Below are 25198 nucleotides of genomic sequence, written 5' to 3' on the forward strand. Positions count from 1 at the left end.
GAGCCAGTACGATTGAGCATGTTGTCTTGTTTGTTGTGAACTGCTCTTGGCCAGTCAGAGGTTATCACCTGTTTTAGGAGAGGGGTTTATGTTGTGGTGGAGATATATTGTGTGTGTTGCTTCAGTCAGTAGAAGCATTTCTTCAGAGAATGCTGCACTCCAATCTTTTTCTTGTACAATTTTTTTAATCAAAAGCTATGGTTGCAGCAATATGGATGTTTGTTCTGTGTGTGTTCAATTACTACTTTTCCTTTATTATTTATATGATATATATTAATGTATATATTAATATATTTTTCTGGTAAGATTCACAATGTGCTGCTGTCCTCATCAATGGTGTAATTCTCGATCTAATTTTCGACTCCAGGGTCCTCAAGATAGGGATTTTTTTTTTATTTCAACCAATGGCATAATGGAGTATTGAGTGTGTGTCACATTCTAGAGCAGGCCTGCACAACTTGTAAAGCGGCGAGGGCCTCGTTACTGCAAAGAAAACATCTGAGGGCCGAAACCTCCCAGCCCCGCGGAAACGCCCCTCCCCCAGCACCTCCTGGCCCCGCGGAAACACCCCTCCCCCGGCACTGCCCAGCCCTGCAGAAACAAAACCTCCTTTCCCAGCACCGCCCCACCAAAACAGCAATGGGACAAAAAGGAAGGTTGGGGGTGGGAAGGTGATACTTGATTTTAAATCAACCAGGGGCTCCCAGCTGAAGAGGTGGCTGGGAGCCCTCAGGGGCAAATTAAAGGGCCCGGGGCTCCGGCGACTGGGGGAACCCGGAGCTTTGCGGGGCTGGGGCAGGGATTTAAAGAGCCCAGAGCTCCTGCCGCTGAGGGGAGCCCTAGCCCTTTAAATCCCAGCCCATCCGCTGGAGCTGCGGCTGGGATTTAAAGGGCTCTGGGCTCCCCGTGGCTGCAGGCAGCCCAGAGCCCTTTAAATCTCAGCTGCGGCCGGGATTCAAAGGGCTCTGGGCTGCCCGCAAAGCGCTGTGTGCGCGGGATTTAAAATCCCCCCGCGGGCCACACAGTGAGTCTCTGCGGGCCGTATGTTGTGCAGCCCTGTTCTAGAGAAAGCCAGAAGTATGAGAGTGAGTGAAAATATGAAGTGCTTTTTATATTAAGCACAGATCCTCGATACTGCAGTGATTGGGATAGGTGGGATTGGGATGCCATGTTTAAGTCTGCTTAGATCAGATGAATTGGAAAATTGACTAGGGACAGCAACAGTACAGTACAGATTCCGTTCTGACTGCATTCTTTCTCTTTTCCCACATTCTCCTGGCTTCTTGTAACTTCTTTTCTCCTTTAAGTCTTTGAACGGGTTATTTGAGCCAGATAATGTTGCTAAGCCCCTTCAGTAACATCAACTTCTGTTAACAAGACCTAGATGTACTCATGTTAAAGTAGTCCAAGATTAACAAATGACAGCTGCCAGAAGATGTGAAATGAATGGAAGCTTTTAAAAAATGAGTACAGTTTTTCATTATTGCCCTTAACAAAGAGGACAAATTAGGTACAAGTGATCTGGGCCGTGCTCTTCCTCCCATCTACACTTGTCATTAGGCCTCTAGCATCCTTCGCTATTTTTTTTTTTGTGTGTGTGTGAGCTTCTGATAATTGTAGTTAACATAAGAAAAGATATTCAGGTGTTGATTTATTATGTTACAGGTCTATTGAAAAATTACCAAGCCACTAAATGCCTTATTTCAGTTCACTTTGAGCAAATTTTCAAGTGTATGTTTCCCACTAAACTATGTTGAAATATGTTGTAACTATCTCAGGCATGGTATGGAAAAGATTAAAAAGCCCTTGTCTGCATAGTCTCTTGTGGCAATATTGCATTATTTAAAAGTTTAAGAACGATGTTAAATGTGAAGCTCACTGACTGCAGAGTTAAACTAAAATTTCTGGTGTTAGATACAGTTTATTTAGTTTAAAAATACAAAAAGAAATGTTGCAAATGGGCAGTTATGCATCTTGCACTCAAGTATATGCACATAGCATTTGCACTAATACACCCAGTAAAGCATGTTTTTTTTCCATATCAAAGTGTAAATTAACTATGCAAGTCCTTCACATAAATAGCTTTTCAGTCATCATGCATTGATTTACAGATCAACTTCAGCTTTATTACATACTGAGAACCCCCTCCTCTAAGCCTGTTTTACCATGGTTTTCTTTTCCTTTGCTTTGTACCTGACTTGCATAATGTTCAGTGTATCCTTTGATAGATGTTATTTCTAAGGAAATTGATTGTGGATTGGAAGCTTCATAGGGCCAAAAGGATTGTGCAGTATTTTTAATGGTCTGCATAAAATATAATTGATTGACCTAGAAAAATATTGTCTCTGTTCAAGGCAAGTAATGGGTATTTTAGTTATTTTAAATTGATAATTGTGGAATTCAGAAATACTTCAGTGCTCAAAACTATTTATTACAAGCTTCTGGGGCCAAAAAATGTTTTACACTTGCCAAGCGAGTACGTTAATGAATGGAATTTTGTTAGTCAGTGGCTTTATTTCACAAAAAATGCAGTATTTTGGTAGAGACCTTCTGTGCTGCTTGGAATTGCAATTGTTCTAAATATGGGTTGTTAAAACAAGCTGGTCAGTGGTATTAGCAACGTTTTACCTTGCATTTTTATTTTTAATTTCAATGTAACTGAGGGGAAAGTGAGACCTAATTGAGCATGGATGGAGTGCATAGACTTGAATAAACAACTAGCTGACTGAGGCGACTGAGCAAATGAAACCTTTTTAGGTAAGGTTAGGAGCGCAATGGTGACTGACTAGAAATGGATTTTACAAATGAACTAAACTGCTCTCACTTCATTAGTATTCCTGGTAAATAGAAAAATTTCCTTCCTGAAGATATATGTTCTCCTCAGCAAATTAAAGCATTTTTTCACTAACCAAATGATGATGGTGTCAACAACTGATGGAGATGAATAGGTCCTCTTCTTAATGTACCTCAATTTTTTTTTCTGGAATTGAAGGTGACTTTGAAGTAAAGTTTACTATAGTTTAAACCTCGTCAGTTTAGCATCTGCCAGTGATATTTATTCCCTTTCCACCCCAAAGTCTCTATGTATAATACACACTGATAAAATAATATTAAATTCCCTGTGGCATATGGAAATATTTAATGAATGTATTGCATTTGTAATTGGCTTTCTTATGCCATTGTGAAGGTCATCCAAGTACAAGTTTTGTACTTGAGTTTTGTCAGTGGTGGTTTTTGAAGTCTGTTGTCTTCTTCTTACTTTCTTACTACCTAATATCTGATTTTTGTGAAGAAATTAAAAAATAGCCATGGCTGCTAATGCTTTATTTTGTGCTTTAGCAGAGAACACAAACACGCACGATTGCCAAGACTGCTAATATTAGACAAGGAAGTAAAACACAGTCAGACTTTGCTGTATGAAGGAACAAAAATGCATCTGTGCCAAAAAGAAAAGGGTGTGTGGGGTGGGGGAGAGGAAGTGTTACTTTCAGGCATTTAACAGTGCAATAACAATTTAACAACTGATAGAAATTAAACCATTAAAATTGCTTAAAAAAAAAACTAGTGAGAAACTTATGTGCATAGTCTTCTTTTATAGTTTGTGTTGCCTACAGGCAAATCAGTAAAAGAATATCTTTAGTATTTTGTCCTGTAGGAACCAATTATATATTATTGTGTCAAATACATATTCTAGACTTCATGTAAAATATTGGTAGTAGTTTTTCTAGCAGTACTCTACTGGGCAATGAGCACTGCTGTTTATACCTGCACACCAGATTGCAAGAAGAAGACAATTATAGTGTTTTAGTTTATCTGTGGAGACTGTTTACAAATTTCAAAACTAACATTTTCTTCAGAGTTGCTTGCTCTTTAGCTGGCATGTCTTGTTCTATGGTAACCAAGCATATCACCCTCACCCTGTCCCCTCTAATTTATTTTTCTATCCGAGTTCAGCACTGTTTAGATCTCAGGCTTGGTTAGTGTGGAGCATTAATTTTCTGTTCAGAAAGCTGAGTTTGTCCAATTAGTCACATGGAACCTAGAAGGCTGCAGGCATATGTGGGGCTTCTGTGGGACAATATAACATTCTGTAATTTATCCTGAATGTTTGCATTTTCCCAGTAACAACACTGAATGCACAAGAGCAAATTTGGTTCCTTGCCCTCTCAGGTTTCACCAGTCCATGACTGATAGGTTGTGTTCTTACTCTAACAGAAGCCTAGAGTGTTTGGCACACCTGTCTGCAGGCTTACTCATGAAACTCCCCCGTCCTCATTTAGCTTCTGCACAAGACAGATGTAGTAGTAGACACCAATAAGATTTCAGTACCTCAGAGCAATTTTTCTTTCCTCCTGCCAAGATGGAAGAAGGAAAAGATCACAGGACAAGAAGGGAAGGGAATTTCCTTCCTGCTGAGCAGTATGCCTCCAAACCCACTGGTGGGTCAGCATTCACGGTACAGGATATTTCCAGCCATCTAAATTTTGTTGAAAATGATTTAGCTGGCCTAATATTGCTGATTGGCCATTTCTATGTTCACTTTGGTTGTTTCTAATATCAATTAAATTAATTGGAACTAAAAAAACTGCTTTTTCACTCTTGATTATAGTCTTTCACAAAGGTTGCAGACATACTCTGGCGAGTGAGCGAGTGCGTATATATGTGTGTGCATCATTTCTATGTGTAAATATAGGCTTCTGTTTAATATTTTAAACAGCTCTCACAATGATTTTTTACATTCATATAACTCCACTGTGACCCAGGGACACTTTGGTGCCAACTGGCAGAAGGAAGAAAGGGGTGCATAGGGGTTTATGAGGATCTTCTGGGTCCGATGTCTACATAGTATGTGCCAAAGGGTGGCATATAAGGTCTCTACCAACAGGCAGTAATGCAACAGTCATCCTAATCATTGCAGGATGTATGCATAGATGATATTTAAGGAATTATGTAGTTATACTGAAAACTATGTTCTTAAGGTATGGGAGTTCAGATAGATCACCAGAAGGTGATAAACAGATTCTGTTTAGGCTAGGGGTAGTAGACACTTCTTTCTCTGGCTTGTCGTTGTGTGTTGTGTGACTTGCAGTGTAAATCTGTTTTCATTATTGAGTCCGATACTAATGAAGAGATTGTGAATTCACATGAGAGAAGATCTGCACCCCTCCTCAAAAAAAAAAAAAAGAAAAGAAATCAAAAGTAGCAGGGGGGCATCCTGTTTGAATAAAGACTCTGAATTTTTGGGGTGTAACTGGGAGGGTACTGAAGTATACACGGGATCCTTCACCAAGGAGACAAACAGTTAGTGTGTTCCTCCTTTTATGAAAGGAGGGTCAGAGCACAGACAAAAGAGGCTGGAAAATGCTGCAAGGTATTTGCATGAGTGAGCTAAACTCCATTAGCCAAGACAGCATCTTGTTAAGTCTAGGCTTTAAAAGACATGTACATTTTTTTTTTTTACATTTAATCATTTGTTTCTAATACTTTCACTTGCTACTTCTAGAATCTCTATACTTTGTTAAATAAACTTCCTTGTTTTCACTATAAATATATCTTTAACTTAGCTGTAGCTTCTTGATGACCACAGAGGACTCTTTCAGGCATGGCTGCTATTTGGGAATACAGAAGAGCTCAGTATAGTTCAGCGGGATCCTGAGGTTGTGCACTGCTTTGATAACAAAGGGCAGGCATGTTCTATAAAGTGAGATCAGAATTCCTACTGGATAACCAAAATGCTTCTCTCTGCTTATCAGAATCATGTCAGTCTTACCTGGATAAAATTTGAGCAAGATACTTTTCATCCTGCTACACGGCTCCCTTCAGTCATTGAGATAAGTAGATACAGTGGACACCCTGGTGCTTACATTCTTAACAGCAGGAATTAGGTCTTTATTTTAGGGCTTCTGTTCTAAAATAGAGACTGGCCTATAGTTTAGCACTAAATGCTCAGCAAACCCTTTTCATTTTCAACCCATAGTCATTTTCAACCCATGTTTTGAGGTTATTGTACGTTCCTATTTTTTTTTTTACATTTGATGCCTGAAGGTTAAAAAGATTTTTGGCATGAATGACAGCAAACACTGTATTTAAGAAATGTGTGTGTGTATATATATGGTTTGTATGAAAGATATGATAATGGATATTAAATCTTGCTGTATTTAAGAGTAACAAATGAAACACCTGCAACCTTACATTTTTGCATGAGTACTTTGGAATAAGTCATTTAAAACCTACACCTATATTTTAATGCCAAGTAGGAAATCTGAATATGCCTTCTATTTAGAGATTAGAGGTGGTCAGAAAAGATAAGTACACCTCTACCTTGATATAATGCTGTCCTCGGGAACCAAAAGAGCTTACCATGTTATAGGTGAAACCGCCTTATAGCAAACTTGTTTTGATCTGCCAGAGTGCGCAGCCCCACCGGGGCGCGGCTTTACCGCGTTATATCTGAATTTGTGTTATATCGGGTCGTGTTATATTGGGTTAGTGGTATATTTTGAAAAACAATGTCTTTATTTAAAAAAAAAAAATTAATGAGCCTCCCAGCCCAGGTCAACAACTTTGTTCAAGCTTGGGTGGCTAGCCCGAGCCTCCGTTCATGGCGTAGTGTCCACACTCAAGCCTCGCCAGGGTGCATCTGTCTACCTGGTTTGGGAGGCTTGCTTCCCACTGCCGTGCAGACATACCCATAGTTAGAAAGATTTTTCCCTAATATTTAACCTAAATCTCCCTTGCTGCAGAATAAGACTGTTGCTCCATGTCTTACTTTCAGTGGGCATGGGGAATAATTGATCACTGTCCTCCTCATAACAGCCTTTAACATATTTGAAGACTATTAACACGACACCCCTCAGTCACCTTTTCTCAAGACTAACTGTGCCCAATTTCTTTAACCTGTCTCATAAGTAAAGTTTTCTAAACTTCTTATTTTTGTTGCTCTCCTCTGGAGTCTGTCTAGTTTGTGCACATCTTTCTAAAGTTTGATGCTCAGAATTGGACACAGTACTGCAGCTGAGCACTCACCAGTACTGAATATAGTGCAACAATTATCTACTGTCTGACATATGACACTACTTTTAATACACCTCAGAATATTTATCCTTTTTATCAGTTGCTTCACATTGTTGAATCATATTCATTTTGTGACCCCCTATAACAAACACCCAGATGCTTTTCAGCAGTACTACCACCTAGCAAGGTATTCCCCAGTTTGTAGTTGTGCATTTGATTTTTTCCATTTTAGGGGTTGATCAGTGCACTTGTCTTTACTGAATTTCATCTTGTTGATTTCAGACAAGTTCTGCAATTTGTCAAGGTTGTTTTGAATTCTAATCCTGTTCTCCAGTGCGCTAGCAACACCTCCCAGCTTGGTGTCATCTGTAAATGCTATTTAAGTATGCTCTCCGCTACTCCATCATCCAAGTCATTAATGAAAATATTGACTAGTGAAGAGACAAAATAGACATTAAACACCTGAGCCGCCTTGATGTCCTCAATTATTAGCTCTCTTTCTCCTCTCAGTAGAGGTCTTATGTTTTTCTTCATACTTCTCTTGCTCCTAATGTATTGATAGAACCTCTTCTTACTGCCTTTTATGATCCTTGCTGTGTGTAATTCATTTTGTGCCTTAGCCTTTCTGATTTTGTCCCTAAATGCTTGTGCTGCTATTTTGTACTCCTCCATAGCAATTTCCACTTTTTGTAGGATTCCTTTTTCAGATAATTAAAGAGCTCCTGATGAAGCCACAGCCTATTTCTCTTCTTCTTATCTTCTTACTATTTGCATGACTACATGATCTTAATTTATTAACTCAACTGCCATACATTTTTCGCTCCTGGAATCCATAATCTTGAGTTTGTGACAGTACTGCCAGGCCCCTGGTTTGGGCTCAGGCAAAAAGTAAGATGTTGCAGATGAACTTTTAAGAAGAAACATTTTGTTATCTAATTATGAAGTATGACGAACAGAAAAAAGGAGGATAATATCCATATAGTTTACCATGAAATGTCATCTGCACTTCAGAAAATTGACATCAGCTGTAGTTTGTAACTGGACTGTCATGTATAAATGTTTAACATTCATAAGGCTGCAATGTTAGCCTGCTGACATACTTGATATATCTTTTTTTGATATTGGCAATAGTTACAGCTTGGCATACAGATGCATTGCAGCCCTGGAGTCTTAAATATCCACCTATCCTGCATGGTGAATTCCATTGATTAACATTTTGTGTTTATATAAAAAAAAAAGAGAGAGAGAGAGAAATCCATCTTTCCAGCAGAACAGGTGTATTTTTAAGGCTCCAGGACTGTACTAGTGTCAGGACAAGGCAAGGGGAATGCCTTTTTAGGAAGCTGCTGATTCTAGACACCGACATAAATAGAATCATTGAGCTGGAACTCGAGAGGTCATCTAGTCCAGTCCCCTGCACTCGTGGCAGGACTAAGTATTACCTAGACCATGCCTGACAGGTGTTTGTCTAACCTGCTCTTAAAAATCTCCAATGATGGAGAGTCCACAACCTCCCTAGGTAATTTATTCCAGTGCTTAACCACCCTCACAGGAAGTTTTTCCTGATGTCCAATCTAAACCTCGCTTGCTGCAATTTAAGCCCATTGCTGCTTCTATCCTCAGAGGTTAAGAAAAACAATTTTCCCCCCTCCTCCTTGTAACAATCTTTTATGTACTTGAAAACTGTTATCATGTCCCCTCTCTGTCTTCTCTTTTCTGGACTAAACAAACCCAATTTTTTCAATCTTCCCTCATAGGTAATGTTTTTGTTGCTCTTCTCTGGACTCTCTCAAATTTGTCCACATTCTTCCTGAAATGTGGCACCCACATCTGGACACACTCTTCCAGTTGAGGCCTAATCAGTGGGGAGTAGAGTGGAAGAATTAATTTAACTTTAAAAATAAATAAATCTCCTCTTATAACAATGAATTTAAGCTAGTTTAGTATTTGGAATGTGTTTGCCTACTCTTGGTGTGTAGGTTTCATAAGGAAATTCTTAAATGTTTGATGCCAGGAAAGCATTTTGCATACATTTGGATTCATGCACTCATAGGAATATTAACAAAGGCATTAATAAATGGTGTGCACTAAACTAAAAATACAGTTCTTACCTTTTTTGTATAAATTCAAAGGCTAACATTAATTCACAGTATGTTCAAGATATAGGACTCTCAAATATATATACTAAACCATCAGAAAAATTTTGTGTACCCATTTTACAGCCCCGAGAAGTATCTATTCTTGTATTCCAAAAGTGGGCTCCTCAAAATGTGAGATTTTTTTCAATGTAACTTGAGCTGTATCTCAATTTTTAATAAATTAATTTTGTTTTTGTGCTGTCAGAAAAGTTAAGTAATCTATTGCTTTTTCCGAATTTCTCCCCAATCGCTATCATACATTTCCCTCCTCTATCCTCCAGTCTTTGAAGCTGATAATGATTAACTTGGGTGAGAGACAGTGGGCAATGTACATGCAGAGAAAAAGTCAAATTTTAAATTCAGCACAGATTTCTACCTCTTGGAAATTCTACAGACTAACATAGCAATTGTTTTTTTCTGCTCCTTTATTGGCTGGCTAGCTGTACTGTAGAATCTGGTTATGTGTCTCTCTGTTTATCCATTCTGCGTGAGTGCAGCATCATGACATTCCCCAAACACCAAGCAAGGATGCTACTATTATGCAGATGACAACTCTGCTGGAGTCTACCGTCAAGGGGTGTGTGTGTGTGGTTTGTGTGCTGAACAGAAAAGACATGAACACTTTTAACTATTTAAATATTTGAGGAATATTTTAAACAAAAACCCTTCTGTCTCTCCACCTTTCTTTGGGACAACAGTGTTTTTGTCCCCTAGCTATTTGGAAACCTCACTTTTCTTGTGGTTTTACAGATTCCAGAAAAACAAACAGAGGACGAGCATGGGTTTAATTGAAGTATGTCTTTCCATTGCTTCACTATTTTAAAATGTGTGAAAGTCTTATCCATGAGCCATCACATAGTTCAGTACATAACATTAATCTGACCTAATTACCGTTTGTTTTTAAGGTGTACACGTACCACACTGCTTAAAACCATACTGCACATCTTCAGAGTGAAAGAAGCATTTCAGGAAAGCGGGAGCTATTAAAAATGTTTCTCAATTGGTGGTTGTGCTTCTTTGGAAGCAAACACTTCACTTAGATGGGGAACTGTCCTGTTGTGGATAGAACATCTTTTTATATGCTGCCTTAGCTTTGGCTTGCAGTGAAGTGTGAATTTTGTAAGGAAAGTGCTGTTTCAGTAGCCTGCAAAGGATAGAACTTTCAGGCTTCTTTCAAGGAGAGACGTGCTATAAATTTCATTACATAAATAACACTCTTCCTCATCAGAAATAGAAACAATCCTTTACAATAGTTTCAGAAGCATTTTGTTTCAGGATAAATTTACTTTCTCCTTCTCGAAAACTAAAGCTGTGCAACAATGGGAAAGATGTAATAAGTTAATATTGCTAAGTAACTGAAGATGGAAGTATGAGATTAGATTCTTTGAATGATGTTGCTGCAGATGAGGAGACTTGGTTTTTCATGGCCAGCCAAAACACTGTTTGTAAACTAGAAGGGGTGTGTGTGTGTGTGTGTGTGTGTGTGTGTGTGGCCTGGTCTACACTAGGCGTTTAAACCGGTTTTAGGAGCGTAAAACCGATTTAACGCCACACCCGTCCACACTAAGAGGCCCTTTATATCGGTATAAAGGGCTCTTTAAACCGGTTTCTGTACTCCTCCCTAACGAGAGGAGTAGCGCTAATATCGGTATTACCATATCGGATTGGGGTTGGTGTGGCCGCAGATCGACGGTATTGGCCTCCGGGCGGTATCCCACAGTGCACCACTGACCGCTCTGGACAGCAATCTGAACTCGGATGCAGTGGCCAGGTAGACAGGAAAAGCCCTGCGAACTTTTGAATATTTCCTGTTTGCCCAGCGTGGAGCTCCGATCAGCACGTGTGGTGATGCAGTTAAAAATCAAAATAAAGAAAGCTCCCGCATGGACGATGCGGACGTGATCGCTGTAAGGGCAGGCAAATCTGTTCTATCAGCGCTCCGTTACAGAAGACGAAATTCAAAATCATTTTTTAAAAATCTCCAGACAGATGCCATAGCAGGGACTCAGCGCACTGCTGCGTGACAAGCGTAACGGAAAGCCAAAGAATCAAATGGACGCTCATGGACTGGAGGACTCAAGCTATCCCACAGTTCCTGCAGTCTCTGAAAAGCATTTGCATTCTTGGCTAAGCTCCAAATGCTTCTAGGGTCAAAAACAGTGTCCGCGGTGGGTCAAGGCATAGCTAGGCAATTTACGCACCCCCCCACCCACCGCCAGAAGTGAAAGGGAAAACAATCCTCTCTTGACTCTTTTACATGTCACCCTATCTTTACTGAATGCTGCAGATAGACGTGATGGTGCAGCACTCAACACCAACATCCTTGCTCCCCCCACGCTATGGATGGCTGATGGTACAATATGGCTGGTATCCGTCCTCATCATCAGCCTATTGGTACATGGGGCAGTGCAAAAGGACTGGTAACCATGCTGACTAGCATCGGTAAGGTCAATCAAGGGCGCCTGGTCCTAATTTTTCATGGTAGATGGTACAGTATGGCTGATAACCATCGTCATCATAGCAACAGGGGGCTGAGCTCCATCAGCCCCCACCCTTCATGTGTAAAGAAAAGATTCAGTTGCCCCTGGACTAACAGAGGGATGCTGGGCTCCTCTCCTCCACGCTCCTTACTGTCCTGTCTGGACTATCATAGCAGCTGGAGGCTGCCTTCCACTCATTTCTCACTAACAAGTCACTGTGTCTTATTCCTGCATTCTTTATTACTTCATCACACAAGTGGGGGGACAATGCTACAGTAGCCCAGGAAGGCTGGGGGAAGAACGGAATCAACAGGTGGGGTTGTTGCAGGAGCACCCCCTGTGAATAGCATACAGCTCATAATTTCTGCAGGATCTGACACAGAGCAGCTGTGCTCTCTGGTTCTATGATACAGTGGTTCTCTAGTACACTTGCCCATATTCTAGGCAGGACTGATTCTATTTTTAGATACCAAAAAGGAGGGATTGACTCAGGGAGTCATTCCCAATTTTGGCTTTTGCGCCCCTGGCTAAGAGCAGCCAGGGGCACTTATGACAGCAACAGATGGTGCAGTGCAAAAGGACTGGTAGCCACGATCATCTTATTACCAATTTATGGCATGGTAGATTGTACAATATGGCTGGTAACCATCTCTGCTATCATGCAAAAGCAAAAGCATGCTGCTGTGTAGCGCTGCTGAATCGCCTCTGTGAGCGGCATCTAGTACACATACGGTGACAGTCACAAAAGGCTAAACAGGCTCCATGATTGCCATGCTATGGCATCTGCCAGGGCAATCCAGGGAAAAAAGGCACGAAATGCTTGTCTGCCGTTGCTTTCCCAGCGGAAGGAGTGACTGACGACATTTACCCAGAACCACCCGCGACAATGATTTTTGCCGCATCAGGCACTGGGATCTCAACCCGGAAATTCCAAGGGGCGGGGGAGGCTGCGGGAACTATGGGATAGCTACGGAATAGCTACCCACAGTGCAATGCTCCAGAAATCGACGCTAGCCTTGGACCGTGGACGCACACCACTGATTTAATGTGTTTAGTGTGGCCGCGCACACTCGATTTTATACAATCTGTTTTGTTAAACCGGTTTATGTAAATTCGGAATAATCCCGTAGTGTAGACGTACCCTGTGTGTGTGTGTAGCCTGGTCTACACTAGGCGTTTAAACCGGTTTTAGGAGCGTAAAACCGATTTAACGCCACAACCGTCCACACTAGGAGGCACCTTATATCGATTTTAATGGCTCTTTAAACCGGTTTCTGTACTCCTCCCTAACGAGAGGAGTAACGCTAGTATCGGTATTAACATATCGGATTAGGGTTAGTGTGGATGCTGATCGACGGCATTGGTCTCCAGGAGCTATCCCACAGTGCACCAGTGACCGCTCTGGACTGCAATCTGAACTCGGATGCAGTGGTCAGGTAGACAGGAAAAGCCCCGCGAACTTTTGAATATTTCCTGTTTGCCCAGCGTGGAGCTCCGATCAGCACGGGTGGCGATGCAGTCCGAAATCAAAATAAAAAAAGAGCTCCAGCACGGACCATGCGGATGTGATCGCTGTAAGGGCAGGCAAATCCGTTCTATCAGCGCTCCGTTACAGAAGATGAAATTCAGAATCCTTTTTTAAAAATCTCCAGACAGACGCCATAGCAGGGACTCAGCGCACTGCAGCGTGACAAGCGTAACGGAAAGCCAAAGAATCAAATGGACGCTCATGGACTGGAGGACTGAAGCTATCCCACAGTTCCTGCAGCCTCCAAAAAGTATTTGCATTCTTGGCTGAGCTCCAAATGCTTCTAGGGTCAAACACAGTGTCCGCGGTGGGTCAGGGCATAGCTTGGCAATCTACTCACCCCCCCACACACACCCCCAGAAGCGAAAGGGAAAACAATCCTCTGACTCTTTTACATGTCTCCCTATCTTTACTGAATGCTGCAGATAGACACGATGCTGCAGCCGTCAACACCAACATCATCACTCCCCCCTTGCCATGGGTGGCTGATGGTACAGAAGGACTGGTAACCGTCCTTGTCATCAGCCTATTGGCACATGGGGCAGTAACCATGCTGACTAGCATCCGTCAGGTCGATCAAGGGCGCCTGGCCCTAATTTTTTCTGGTGGTGGATGGTGCAATATGGCTGGTAACCATCGTCATCATAGCAACAGGGGGCTGAGCTCCATCAGCCCCCACCCTTCATGTGTAAAGAAAAGATTCAGTTGCCCCTGGACTAACAGAGGGATGCTGGGCTTCTCTCCTACACACTGCTTAATGTCCTGTCTGGACTATCATAGCAGCTGGAGGCTGCCTTCCACTCATTTCTCACTAACAAGTCACTGTGTCTTATTCCTGCATTCTTTATTACTTCATCACACAAGTGGGGGGACAATGGTATGGTAGCCCAGGAAGGCTGGGGTAAGAACGGAATGAACAGGTGGTGGTGTTACAGGAGCACCCCCAGTGAATCGCATACAGATCATAATTTCTGCAGGATCTGACACAGAGCAGCTGTGCTCTCTGGTTCTATGATACAGTGGTTCTCTAGTACACTTGCCTATATTCTAGGCAGGACTGATTCTATTTTTAGATACCAAAAAGGAGGGATTGACTCAGGGAGTCATTCCCAATTTTGGCTTTTGCGCCCCTGGCTAAGAGCAGCCAGGGGCACTTATGACAGCAGCAAATGGTACAAAAGGACTGGTAGCCATGATCATCTTAGTTCCAATTTATGGAAGGGTTTGGATGGTGGAATATGGCTGGTAACCATCTCTGCTGTCATGCAAAAGCAAAAGCATGCTGCTGTGTAGCGCTGCTGAATCGCCTCTGTGAGCGGCATCTAGTACACATACGGTGAGAGTCACAAAAGGCAAAACAAGCTCCATGATTGCCATGCTATGGCATCTGCCAGGGCAATCCAGGGGAAAAAGGCGCGAAATGCTCGTCTGCCGTTGCTTTCCCAGAGGAAGGAGTGACTAACGACATTTACCCAGAACCACCCGCGACAATGATTTTTGCCCCATCAGGCACTGGGATCTCAACCCGGAAGTTCCAAGGGGCGGCGGGGGAGGCTGCGGGAACTATGGGATAGCTAGGGAATAGCTACCCACAGTGCAACGCTCCAGAAGCTGACGCTAGCCTCGGACCGCGGACGCACACCACTGAATTAATGTGCTTAGTGTGGCCGCGCGCAATCGATTTTATAAAATCTGTTTTACAAAACCGGTTTATGCAAATTCGGAATAGTCCCGTAGTGTAGATGTACCCTGTGTGTGTAATTTGATCCATCTCTAATTAAAATAGATTCCAAAGGACTGATTTAAACCCCCAGCCCCAAAGAAGTTTAGAAATAGGAGCATTAATATTTTAAACTTAATTTTGATCCCTAATTTGCTCTGGTGCATCTCTTTTGTGTGTAAGATTACTTATCCTGATCTAGCTGAAGGTTTTGTGTTGAACCTAGTCCCATGACATAGGAACTGAAATCCTGGTCCTGCTGACGTTGATGGAGGTTTATCTATTGACTTCAGTGAGGCCAAGATTTCACCCCATGGTGTCTAAGCACTGCACAGAATTAAAAAAAAGAAATCCTGGCACAAAATCATTTCCCCCCCCCCCCCCCATATGCTCCTGACGCAGTGGAGTGAGATTTTGAAATATGAGCATTGATTCCGACGAAAGGTTTTATTGAAAAGATGTATTTTTTTCCCTTCTAGTTCTGAATGCTATACAGGCTTTGGACTCAGTCTGATCTTCTAGCAAGTGATCAAATGTTTCCAAAGTTGTCTAGTGTTAGGATAAAGAAATGTAAATTAAAAGCAATGAAAGTAGAGTGGATGTTACAAAATATCATAGCAGAATGCACAAATCTCCACACTAATCAAATTGTTGTCACAAGCAGAGGATCGTAATTTGGGGTAGGAATAAATAGGAGGAGCGATAATCTCCTAAACAACGAACATCATTATTCATATTTCCCTTGAAATACAACAGAAGTAAATGATTTGACTATACACAGAATAATCTTTAAATGGAACATTTTCCCTCATGGTGTTAGTGGAACTTTAAGTTCTTATTTGATGTTTTAAATAGGTTTCCTAGAACTTGTGGTGTGTTGCATGTTGTTTATGACATACTGCCATCTGGTGGCTTTTTATTTCAAGTTGCAGTATATACCTGTTAAAAACTGTTTAAAAGAATGTTACTTAGGCAAACCACTCAAAAGTTATGAAATATTGGTTTTATGAATGCCCATGCAGACTTAATTTTGGCTCTTTGTGTCCACCCTGAATGAGGCAGGGGTCCTGCAGGGAAAAAAGTGTGAGATCACATAATGAAAAACTGCATCTTAATGTACAAGGGTGCAGACTTAAGGTTACACAGGCAACTATACTGGCATTTCCTAACTTTTTTAATGCTTCATTTAGCAATATATAATTTTTTTAAACGTAATTTACTTTGTGAACCCACTATGAGGTTAAAAAAAATCTTCATACAAATATGATTTTCATGTTGATTGTCTCTTTCTATTGTGGGATCTACCCTTAAAGAGTATACATTTTTTGTTTCTTTGCAGCTTGATCATATATTATCCCCTCCATCTATGCTATTTCGGAAATCCAGCAACCCTGAAGTCTCTTCTGGCCCTGGAAAGTCATTTAAATTTAAAAGACAGCTGAGTGAAGATGGAAGACCATTTAGAAGAGGAAGCCTTGGAGGAGCTTTGACTGGTGAGTATAGGAGGCCTGATACTAAAAGCACAGTTGATCTGTTTGGACTTGATTTCCTTGAAAGTCTTACAGTGCCATGTAGCACCATGTACACACATCTTGCCTCATTTATCTAAGGTGTTTTTCTCCCTTTCAAGCCCCTCAATAATTTTTTTGTGTGTGTGAAAAGACTGGGTCCAGCCATTAGCTGAGTTACTCTCTGAGCTACAGCAGCAATCTTAACACAGAGGCCAGAGTTTTCAAAAGTGCTCAACCCCTTGTAGCTCTTAATTGTTCTCAGTGAAAGCTACAGAGTGCTGAATGCTTCTGAAATTTGGCAACATTGTTTAAGAGCCTAAATGGGAGCTATTGATTGCAGAGCTCTTTTGAAAATCGGGCTCTAGAGTCCACAAAATGAATATGAAAAAGTCAAGTCCAGCTAGGCACAATTTTTTTTAATAACGATGACCCAGATAATGATAGGCCTGTCAGCCTGACATAGCCCCCGGGCCAGATGATGGAGTGGCTGATACAGGTTTGTATTAATAAAGAATTAAAGGAGGGTAATGTTGTTAATGCAAATCAGCATGGGAAATACATCTGGTAAAACTTACTTAATATTACAGGTTTGGTTAATAAAGGTTATAATGTTATAATATTGTTAGACTTCTGTAAGGTGTTTGGCCGCGTGACACTTGGATTAAAAAATAGAATGACATAAAATTAACGTGGCACATAATAAATGCATTAAAAACTGGCTAACTGGTAGCTCTAAAAATGTAAACAAGGAGTAGTCATCAAGGGGGTGCATTTCTAGAGGCATCCAGCAGGGATTGGTTCTTGGCCCTATACTGTTCAGCATTTTATCAATGACCTGGAAGAAGCAAAATGATCAGTGATAAATTTTGCAGATGATAACGCAAATTGGGAGAGTGGTAAATAATGAACAGGGTAGATCACTGATTCAGTGTGATCTGTATTGCTTGTCCACTCACGCCCCTTCTCTACCTATGCTACATTGATGACATCTTCATCATCTGGACCCATGGGAAGGAGACTCTGGAAAAATTCCACCACGATTTCAACAGCTTCCACCCCACCATCAACCTCAGCCTGGACCAATCTACACGGGAGGTCCACTTCCTGGACACCACGGTGCAAATAAGTGATGGTCACATTAACACTACCTTATACTGAAAACCTACCGACCACTATGCCTACCTTCATGCCTCCAGCTTCCATCCCGGGCACACCACACGATCCATTGTCTACAGCCAAGCACTGAGGTACAACCGAATCTGCTCTAACCCCTCAGACAGAGACCAACACCTACAAAATCTCCATTAAGCATTCTCAAAACTACAATACCCGCACGAGGAAATAAGGAAACAGATCAACAGAGCCAGACGTGTACCCAGAAGCCTCCTACCGCAAGACAAACCCAAGAAAGAAACCAACAGGACTCCACTGGCCATCACATACAGTCCCCAGCTCAAACCCCTCCAACGCATCATCAGGGATCTACAACCCATCCTGGACAATGATCCCACACTTTCACAGGCCTTGGGTGGCAGGCCAGTCCTCGCCCACAGACAACCTGCCAACCTGAAGCATATTCTCACCAGTAACTGCACACCGCACCATAGTAACTCTAACTCAGGAACCTATCCATGCAACAAACCTCGATGCCAACTCTGCCCACATATCTACACCAGCGACACCATCACAGGACCTAACCAGATCAGCCACACCCTCCCCGGCTCATTCACCTGCACGTCCACCAATGTAATATACGCCATCATATGCCAGCAATGCCCCTCTGCTATGTACATTGGCCAAACTGGACAGTCTCTATGGAAAAGGATAAATGGACACAAATCAGATATTAGGAATGGCAATACACAAAAACCTGTAGGAGAACACTTCAACCTCCCTGGCCACACAACAGCAGATCTTAAGGTGGCCATCCTGCAGCAAAAAAACTTCAGGACCAGACTTCAGAGAGAAACTGCTGAGCTTCAATTCATCTGCAAATTTGACACCATCAGCTCAGGATTAAACAAAGACTGTGAATGGCTTGCCAACTACAAAAGCAGTTTCTCCTCCCTTGGTTTTCACCCCTCAGCTGCTAGAAGAGGGCCTCATCCTCCCTGACTGAACTAACCTCGTTATCTCTAGCCTGCTTCTTGCTGGCTTATATATACCTGCCCCTGGAAATTTCCACTACATGCATCCGACGAAGTGGGTATTCACCCACGAAAGCTCATGCTCCCAAATGTCTGTTAGTCTATAAGGTGCCACAAGACTCTTTGCTGCTGTATTGCTTGGTAAACTGGAGCAAGCAAACAATATGCCTGTTAATACAGCTAAATGTAAATATAGAAATCTAGGAACAAAATAATATAGGCCATATTTATAGAAAATCCTGGGAAGCGCTGAGTTTGAAAAAGATTTGGGGTGGGTGGTGGATAATAAGATGAGTATGAGCTTCCAATGCGACTCTGCCCAAAAGATGCAGAAACATGGGAATCTCGGGTAGGAGTAGAGTGTTTATTTTCCCTCTGTATTGACACTGGTGAGATTGCTGTTGGAATACTGTGTCCAGTTCTGGTGCCCACAAGTCAAGAAGGATGTTGATAAAATGGAGAGGATTCAGAGAAGAGCCATGAGAATGATTAAAGGATTAGAAAACATGCTTTATAGATAGACTGAGCTCTGAGTCTATCACTATTTATCTTACAAAGAGAAATTTAAAGGATGACTTGATTAAAATGTATAAGTACTTATATGGAGAACAAATATTTAATAGTGCCAACCTAGCATACAAATATGTAACATGAGTTCTAAGAGATTGGTATAGCTCCAATTATAAAAATAGCTCCTCTGACTTCCTAACTTATCAAATAGCTCTGATTCTCCTTATATACATGTTTAACTTATTACTGTTAGTTGTCCCATCACTTTTCAGCTAGACTGCTCACCATAATAAACTCACAGCTCAGAACCTTACTGTGTCCATTTAAGTCCATATTGTTCGGTTATGTCAAAAATTCAGAGATGAAATTCAGATTAGAGAATGAGTGTCACATTAATATTAAAAAATGTAAAATGAAAATCTGCATGCCTCTAAATATATATGATTTTAATGGTGGTATTTTTGGCTAATAATGAAAATTAATGTCACAATGGATTGAAAAAATGACCTGAGCTGTCAGTTAGTACTTCCCTCTTGGTGCCAATTCCAGCATTTTAAAATTTTAGTATTTATTCTACTTTTCACACCATTTTTTTTTTTGCTATTTTTCCTGTAACTTGGGTTTTGTCCAGTGAGGCTGACAAACCTAAAAAGAATCCAGAAATTGGCAGTGACTACAGTACAACCCAATTTATCCGACCCTCCCATAACCGTGTCTTCACATTTACCAAGCAACCAGGACTCTTAGGCCATAGGCAGACAATCTCTCCCTTAGACATTAGATGGCGCTGCAGCATTGCATTTTCCCATTCTCCGGTTTATCCTGAGTTTTGAATATCTGCTCTGGCCCCATCCAATTAGACAAATAAGCAGGGTTCTACTGTATGTTAATCATTAGATTAGAAGCAACTGGAACATTCCAAGGGTACAGTATCTATACATACTTGATAGAAAATAATGTGAAACACTACATTGGCTCTTACGTTACATGAGGGAAAAGATAGATAGACCCTACTACAGTGGAAAGTCTCTTGCATCAGAATATTAAAACAAACATGATTTAAGTTTCATTGGTATAAACAATACCATGTTCTTTGTGAGTCCTCTGTCATCAGGAGTTCTTTTATTGATCTTTGTAATATAAATTGTGTTTTCATGTTTTAATGGGTTTTAGTGACAGAGAAATGTTTTTGTACCACATTTATTTGTAAGCTTAACTGCAGTATAGGTGTGCATTATATCCGGCTTTTCCTGGCAAAAGCTACTCTATAGACTGGTTCAACTGACTTAACTGATGCTTTCTGAAACTAGAGGTAGCCATATGCTAGTTGTGATTTCAGCAGATGCTTTTTGCCCTATAAACTAGAATAATAGTATTTGTGAATCAGATTTACCCTTTTTCCAGAGGAGTAAGGGGCTAGTCAGCATAACAAAGCTGTGAAACAAACCTACTGTGCCAATGAAAATGTGCTGGTCTATAACACGGTTTTTGAATTTCTGTTGGTCCTTCAAAAATGAAACAGACGTACATTTTGTCTGCTCGCAGTGTGTGATAAATAGCTTTAAAGTGAGGATTTGAGAACACAGTGAGTAATATAGTATTTAACTGCTTCATTACTAATGCACTTTCAATGAATTGAATAGCCTACAGGCTTTAGGCCCTTACAATGGTTCATACATCTTAATAGCTTTCATGATGCTGATCAATTAAATCTAAATCACTATGGCTTCAGAAATTTCTAAACATTATTTTTAGGACTGTCTGAACTTTCACAAATCAACTTGGATCAGTGTATATCAAAAACATTTACAAGCATTCTTACAACTGCCCTGCAAAATAGGGTTGATTATTTCAGTGTTACTTTGTGCTCTCCCATTTACTTGTATCCACCTGTTGTCTCGTTATATTCTAGGTTATATGGTCTCTGGGGCCAGACGTTCTTTGTTCTCCATGTGTATAGTGCCTAGAATAATCCTTGATTTGGAGCTCCTAGGTGCTACCACAATACCAATAATAAAAATCAGGGGTACACATTTTAGAGACGGGTAAAGTGAGGCATGTCAGGAGGCCTGACACTGTCTTGTGCCTGAAATTGTTCAGTTTTTAATTAGAGGGAAAAAAAGTTAGTCCTCAATTTCTGGTTCAGGATCAGTGCTTGGGAAAAGGTACTTGTACTGAATGCATTTGGTTCACCAAAGTGTGCCTAGACTTATCAGTTGGAAAGAAATGTAGTCTTTAAAAATCACATAAATCTGATTACTGTCTTGCTTTATTCCCAGTTTTTTAGTGGCCACTTGGCTGAGAACCACTAGCACAGCAGTAGAAATCACTAGTTTGGAAACAGTTTGGAATACCAGCTTCCAAATACAGTAGTACAAAACATAAGCTGCAGTTCTAGCAGTTGAAGGTATCGCCTGCTAAAATGATGTAAAGAATTGAAGTGCCAGTGAGGAGGGGAGAGCAGGAGGGAAAGATGTTAACTAGAATAACGTTCTAAGTCAGTCTGGGTGTTTATTTGTCCCAGGACTTTTCCAGGGCTGCATCATTCATAGCCCCATTGGCTGGGTGGGCTGTTGATACTGTGAGTCTGCTGATGCTTCCCTTGCACAATTAGCACAAGGAACCTCCTCAGCACTGGGAACTTCTTCAGCAGTGTCTTCTTTATTGCTGTTGGTGCCATCGGTGTTACTGTGGCAGCATTCGGCACTCACTGCCTTCCATGTGGCTCCATCAGTCACCTTGATATTGCTGCTGACTTCAGGGTCAATACCACTTCCAGCACCGGAAATGACAGAGCATACTCAGGGCTGTCAGCACCAGTTCCCTCTTCATCTTTGGCTATGGATGAGTCAAACTGGTTACTTGCACCCTCTGGACTGGCTCCGCCTTTGTCCTGTGAAGCTTGGGATTCCTCAGCATCTAGGGCATGATCTTCCTCTTTTTGCTCTCCATTGCCTGACGTGCATCAGGTGCTGTTCATGGAGTGTTATGGGTACCAGGATCGCGCTTCAAAAACAGACTCCAAGGAGAAACTGCTGAGCTGGAATTGATATGCAAACTAGATACAATCACCTTACCGTATTTTCCGGCGTATAGGGCGACGGGGCGTATAAGACGACCCCCTAATTTTAGAGTTAAAATATAGGTTTTTGGGCTATACTCGCCCTGTAAGATGACCCCCCCTTCCGAGGTCGTCTTTTAAATCCCAGCCGCGGCGGGGAGTCAGAGGGTCTGGGCTGCCCGCTGCGGCGGGGAGCCCAGAGCCTTTAAAATCCCAGCCGCGGCAGGGAGTCAGAGGGCTCTGGGCTGCCCGCTTCGGCGGGGAGCCCAGAGCCTTTTAAATCCCAGCCGCCCGCTGTTATACCCGGCGTATGAGACAACTTCCGATTTTGGGGGGTTGTTTTTTAATATAGAAAGTCATTTTATATGCCGGAATATACGGTAGGTTTAAATAGGGACTGGGAATGGCTGAACCATTACAAACATTGAATCTATCTCCCCTTGTAAGTATTCTCACACTTCTTATCAAACTGTCTGTACTGGGCTATCTTGATTATCATTTCAAAAGTTTTTTTTTTTTCCTTACTTAATTGGCCTCTTAGAGTTGGTAGGGCAACTCCCACCTTTTCATGCTCTCTGTATGTGTATCTGTATCTCCTCAATATATGTTCCATTCCATGCATTCAAAGGAGTGGGCTGTAGCCCACGAAAGCTTATGCCCAAATAAATGTGTTAGTCTCTAAGGTGCCACAAGTACTCCTGTTCTTTATTCAAATACATAGAACTTTCTCTACTTTAAGAGATGGAATGAAATTTATTCCTTGCAAATCATAGATCTGCACACACAGATAGCTCTCCCCCTTTGCTTTACTGTCCTCAGCCAAAAAGAGTGCTTAGATGGCCACTATACTGTGGCGGGGAAGTTAATTCAAGGATCATCTCCCCTCCCCACCCCCAATATACCTTGCTACCAGTTCACTCCCACTCTACATCTAGGGACTGTGTGCCTGAACATCTCAAAGCTAACCACCATTCCCAGGGGAGAACATGTCAATCAGATCTTGCACAGGAGACTAATTTTTTTGGTGAACTCAAATGTTTTAAACTAATATTTAAACAAATAAAAATCCAATTTTCAATAATTTTTTTTTAAAGTCAGCTCTTTTTGGACCAAGCAATATATTTTGTCCTTGTCTTAGTGAGAACCTAAATGTATTTAAAAACAAACAAAAAAACCCCACACAGCCTGGCTTTTAAATTGGTTTCTTAAAAATTCCAGTGGCATGGAGATTGGAGCTTTAAAACTTGTTTCTGATGAGGGGGAAAAAATGGTTAATTTAAAAGCTGCTTTTCTGCAGTGGCTGGTTTTCCTGAGCAGCAATAACTTCAAAGGGTTCCCTACAATCAGAGGGTTTGGGGATTGTTAGTATCAACAGAGCTTCTACAGGCTATAGTCTGCTGTGTTCAGAGACATTTAAATGGAATTCATAGCAGAAAATAGTGCATTTCTGTCCCCCCCCCAATAGGTGTGCCAGTATGATGGAGGTTAATGTGGCTAGCCAGTCCCAACATGCAAACTAAGATGTGTTTAACTTCCTTGGTCCATTGTTCATCAGGCTAATGTACCGTAGTGAATTATCATAAAGTTATTTAACAGATGTTTTTGTTCAGTTTGTCCAGTTGCTCTGAGACATTACCTTTCTACTTTACCCTTAAGATTCAATTACATGCCATTGTCAGGGGTTTAAAGTCTGTGTTGTATTGTGGGTAATTCAGTGATCTTCCTATGCTGTCCTGTTAGAGCTCCATCTCTTCTACTCCACAGTTCCTTCTCAAGTACTGAGAAACGTCTGTGGTGCTGTACACAGCTGTGGGTGCTATTCTTCCCCACTGATGCTGAGGGGAGATGTTCAGTGTTTTGAGAGTAAACTTTCTCATTTTCCTTCAAATATTATCTTATGCAATTGTCTTGCTTGCTTAGATGCTATTTTATTTGTAAGTTTATTATTTCATGTATTGGTCCTAATATAGAGTAGATATCATGTTAAAAGATCTAATTATTAGCTGAAAAAGAACATTTAAGTTCTCTTTCTTTCTTGGCTAGCAGCTTTAATGCTCTTTGCTTTCAGTGTTTCAGAGAACCCATTCTAATTCTATCCTTTTTTAATTAGCCAAGTTCTCCGTTGTTTAGATGGTGGTGAGATCAACTGTAGGTAGACATCAGCCGCAACTTAATTATTGAGAAGTAATGCAGACATTTCTTTACATACTAACAATACTTGGCACATGTGTTATAGCACCTTTCTTCAAAGGATATCAAAGCATTGTACAATAATTAAGCTTCACCATTACCCAGTGGAATGAAAAGCATGAATTTTAGAAATGGGTAAATCAAACCTGCCAAGTATAGCTTCATTTTGTGTGACACTTATGCATCTTGCAAGCTTTTTCATGCCTCATTAGGCAAAATCTCTCATTAGAGAGAAACTCTCTCCAAATAGTCTTTGGCCTCTGTGAAGGTGCATGGAACTGGGAGATAGAAGATTATGGTTTCTGATGGTACTTCTACTGGTAGGTGTTTAATATATCTGTGCCGTTCACAGCTCTCTGCTGTTGGCCTGGTTGTTATATTGCTACCAAGTAGGCAGGCAACTGTCATTGATTCACTTTACAAATAGGTAACTGAGAGGTTGTGAGAAGTGACATCAGAGAGCTCAGCTCTCTGATACGACCTGCGGCTTGTTCTTTTTGGCACATTCATTTTAAAAGGCAGTGCGGCTATCAATGTGCGTGGCTATGCTGTCCTGAACTATTCTTCTACCCACTAGATCAAACTCTGCCAGAGCCAGGAATAGAGCCCAGTAATCATGATTTCCAATATGTCAGAAACTTCAGTGACAACATTTTTACCATGTTTTTCTGGAGCCAGAAGTAGGCTTGCACAGTCTTAATTACTGGGCATGATGCATGGAAGGCAGAGTAATCTGTTTGCGAACTAAACAAGACTTGAGTTTGACTGGAAACTTTTATCTTGTGTTTTGGTTTTTTAGACATCAATGTAGGGTTTTTTCCATTCCATACGTGCTTGAGCAAGGGCATATCCCAAATGACTTTCACCTTACTAAGGCACTGAATGAGTGCAGACCTAGA

The 25198-nt window shown here is 41.3% G+C and overlaps 1 protein-coding gene across 4 annotated transcripts in view; it reads left to right on the plus strand.

The window, feature by feature from the left end:
* The window catches only part of MAST4 (microtubule associated serine/threonine kinase family member 4), a 419070-nt gene that overhangs the window by 78527 nt on the left and 315345 nt on the right, over positions 1-25198 (plus strand). For all 4 annotated transcript variants that reach the window (XM_039543759.1, XM_039543760.1, XM_039543761.1 and 1 more), the window contains exon 2: positions 16220-16373. In XM_039543759.1, coding sequence (XP_039399693.1) covers positions 16220-16373 — 154 coding nt within the window. The remainder of the gene's footprint in view (positions 1-16219; positions 16374-25198) is intronic.

This window comes from Mauremys reevesii, linkage group 6 (assembly GCF_016161935.1).
Source record: "Mauremys reevesii isolate NIE-2019 linkage group 6, ASM1616193v1, whole genome shotgun sequence".
NCBI lineage: Eukaryota > Metazoa > Chordata > Testudines > Geoemydidae > Mauremys > Mauremys reevesii.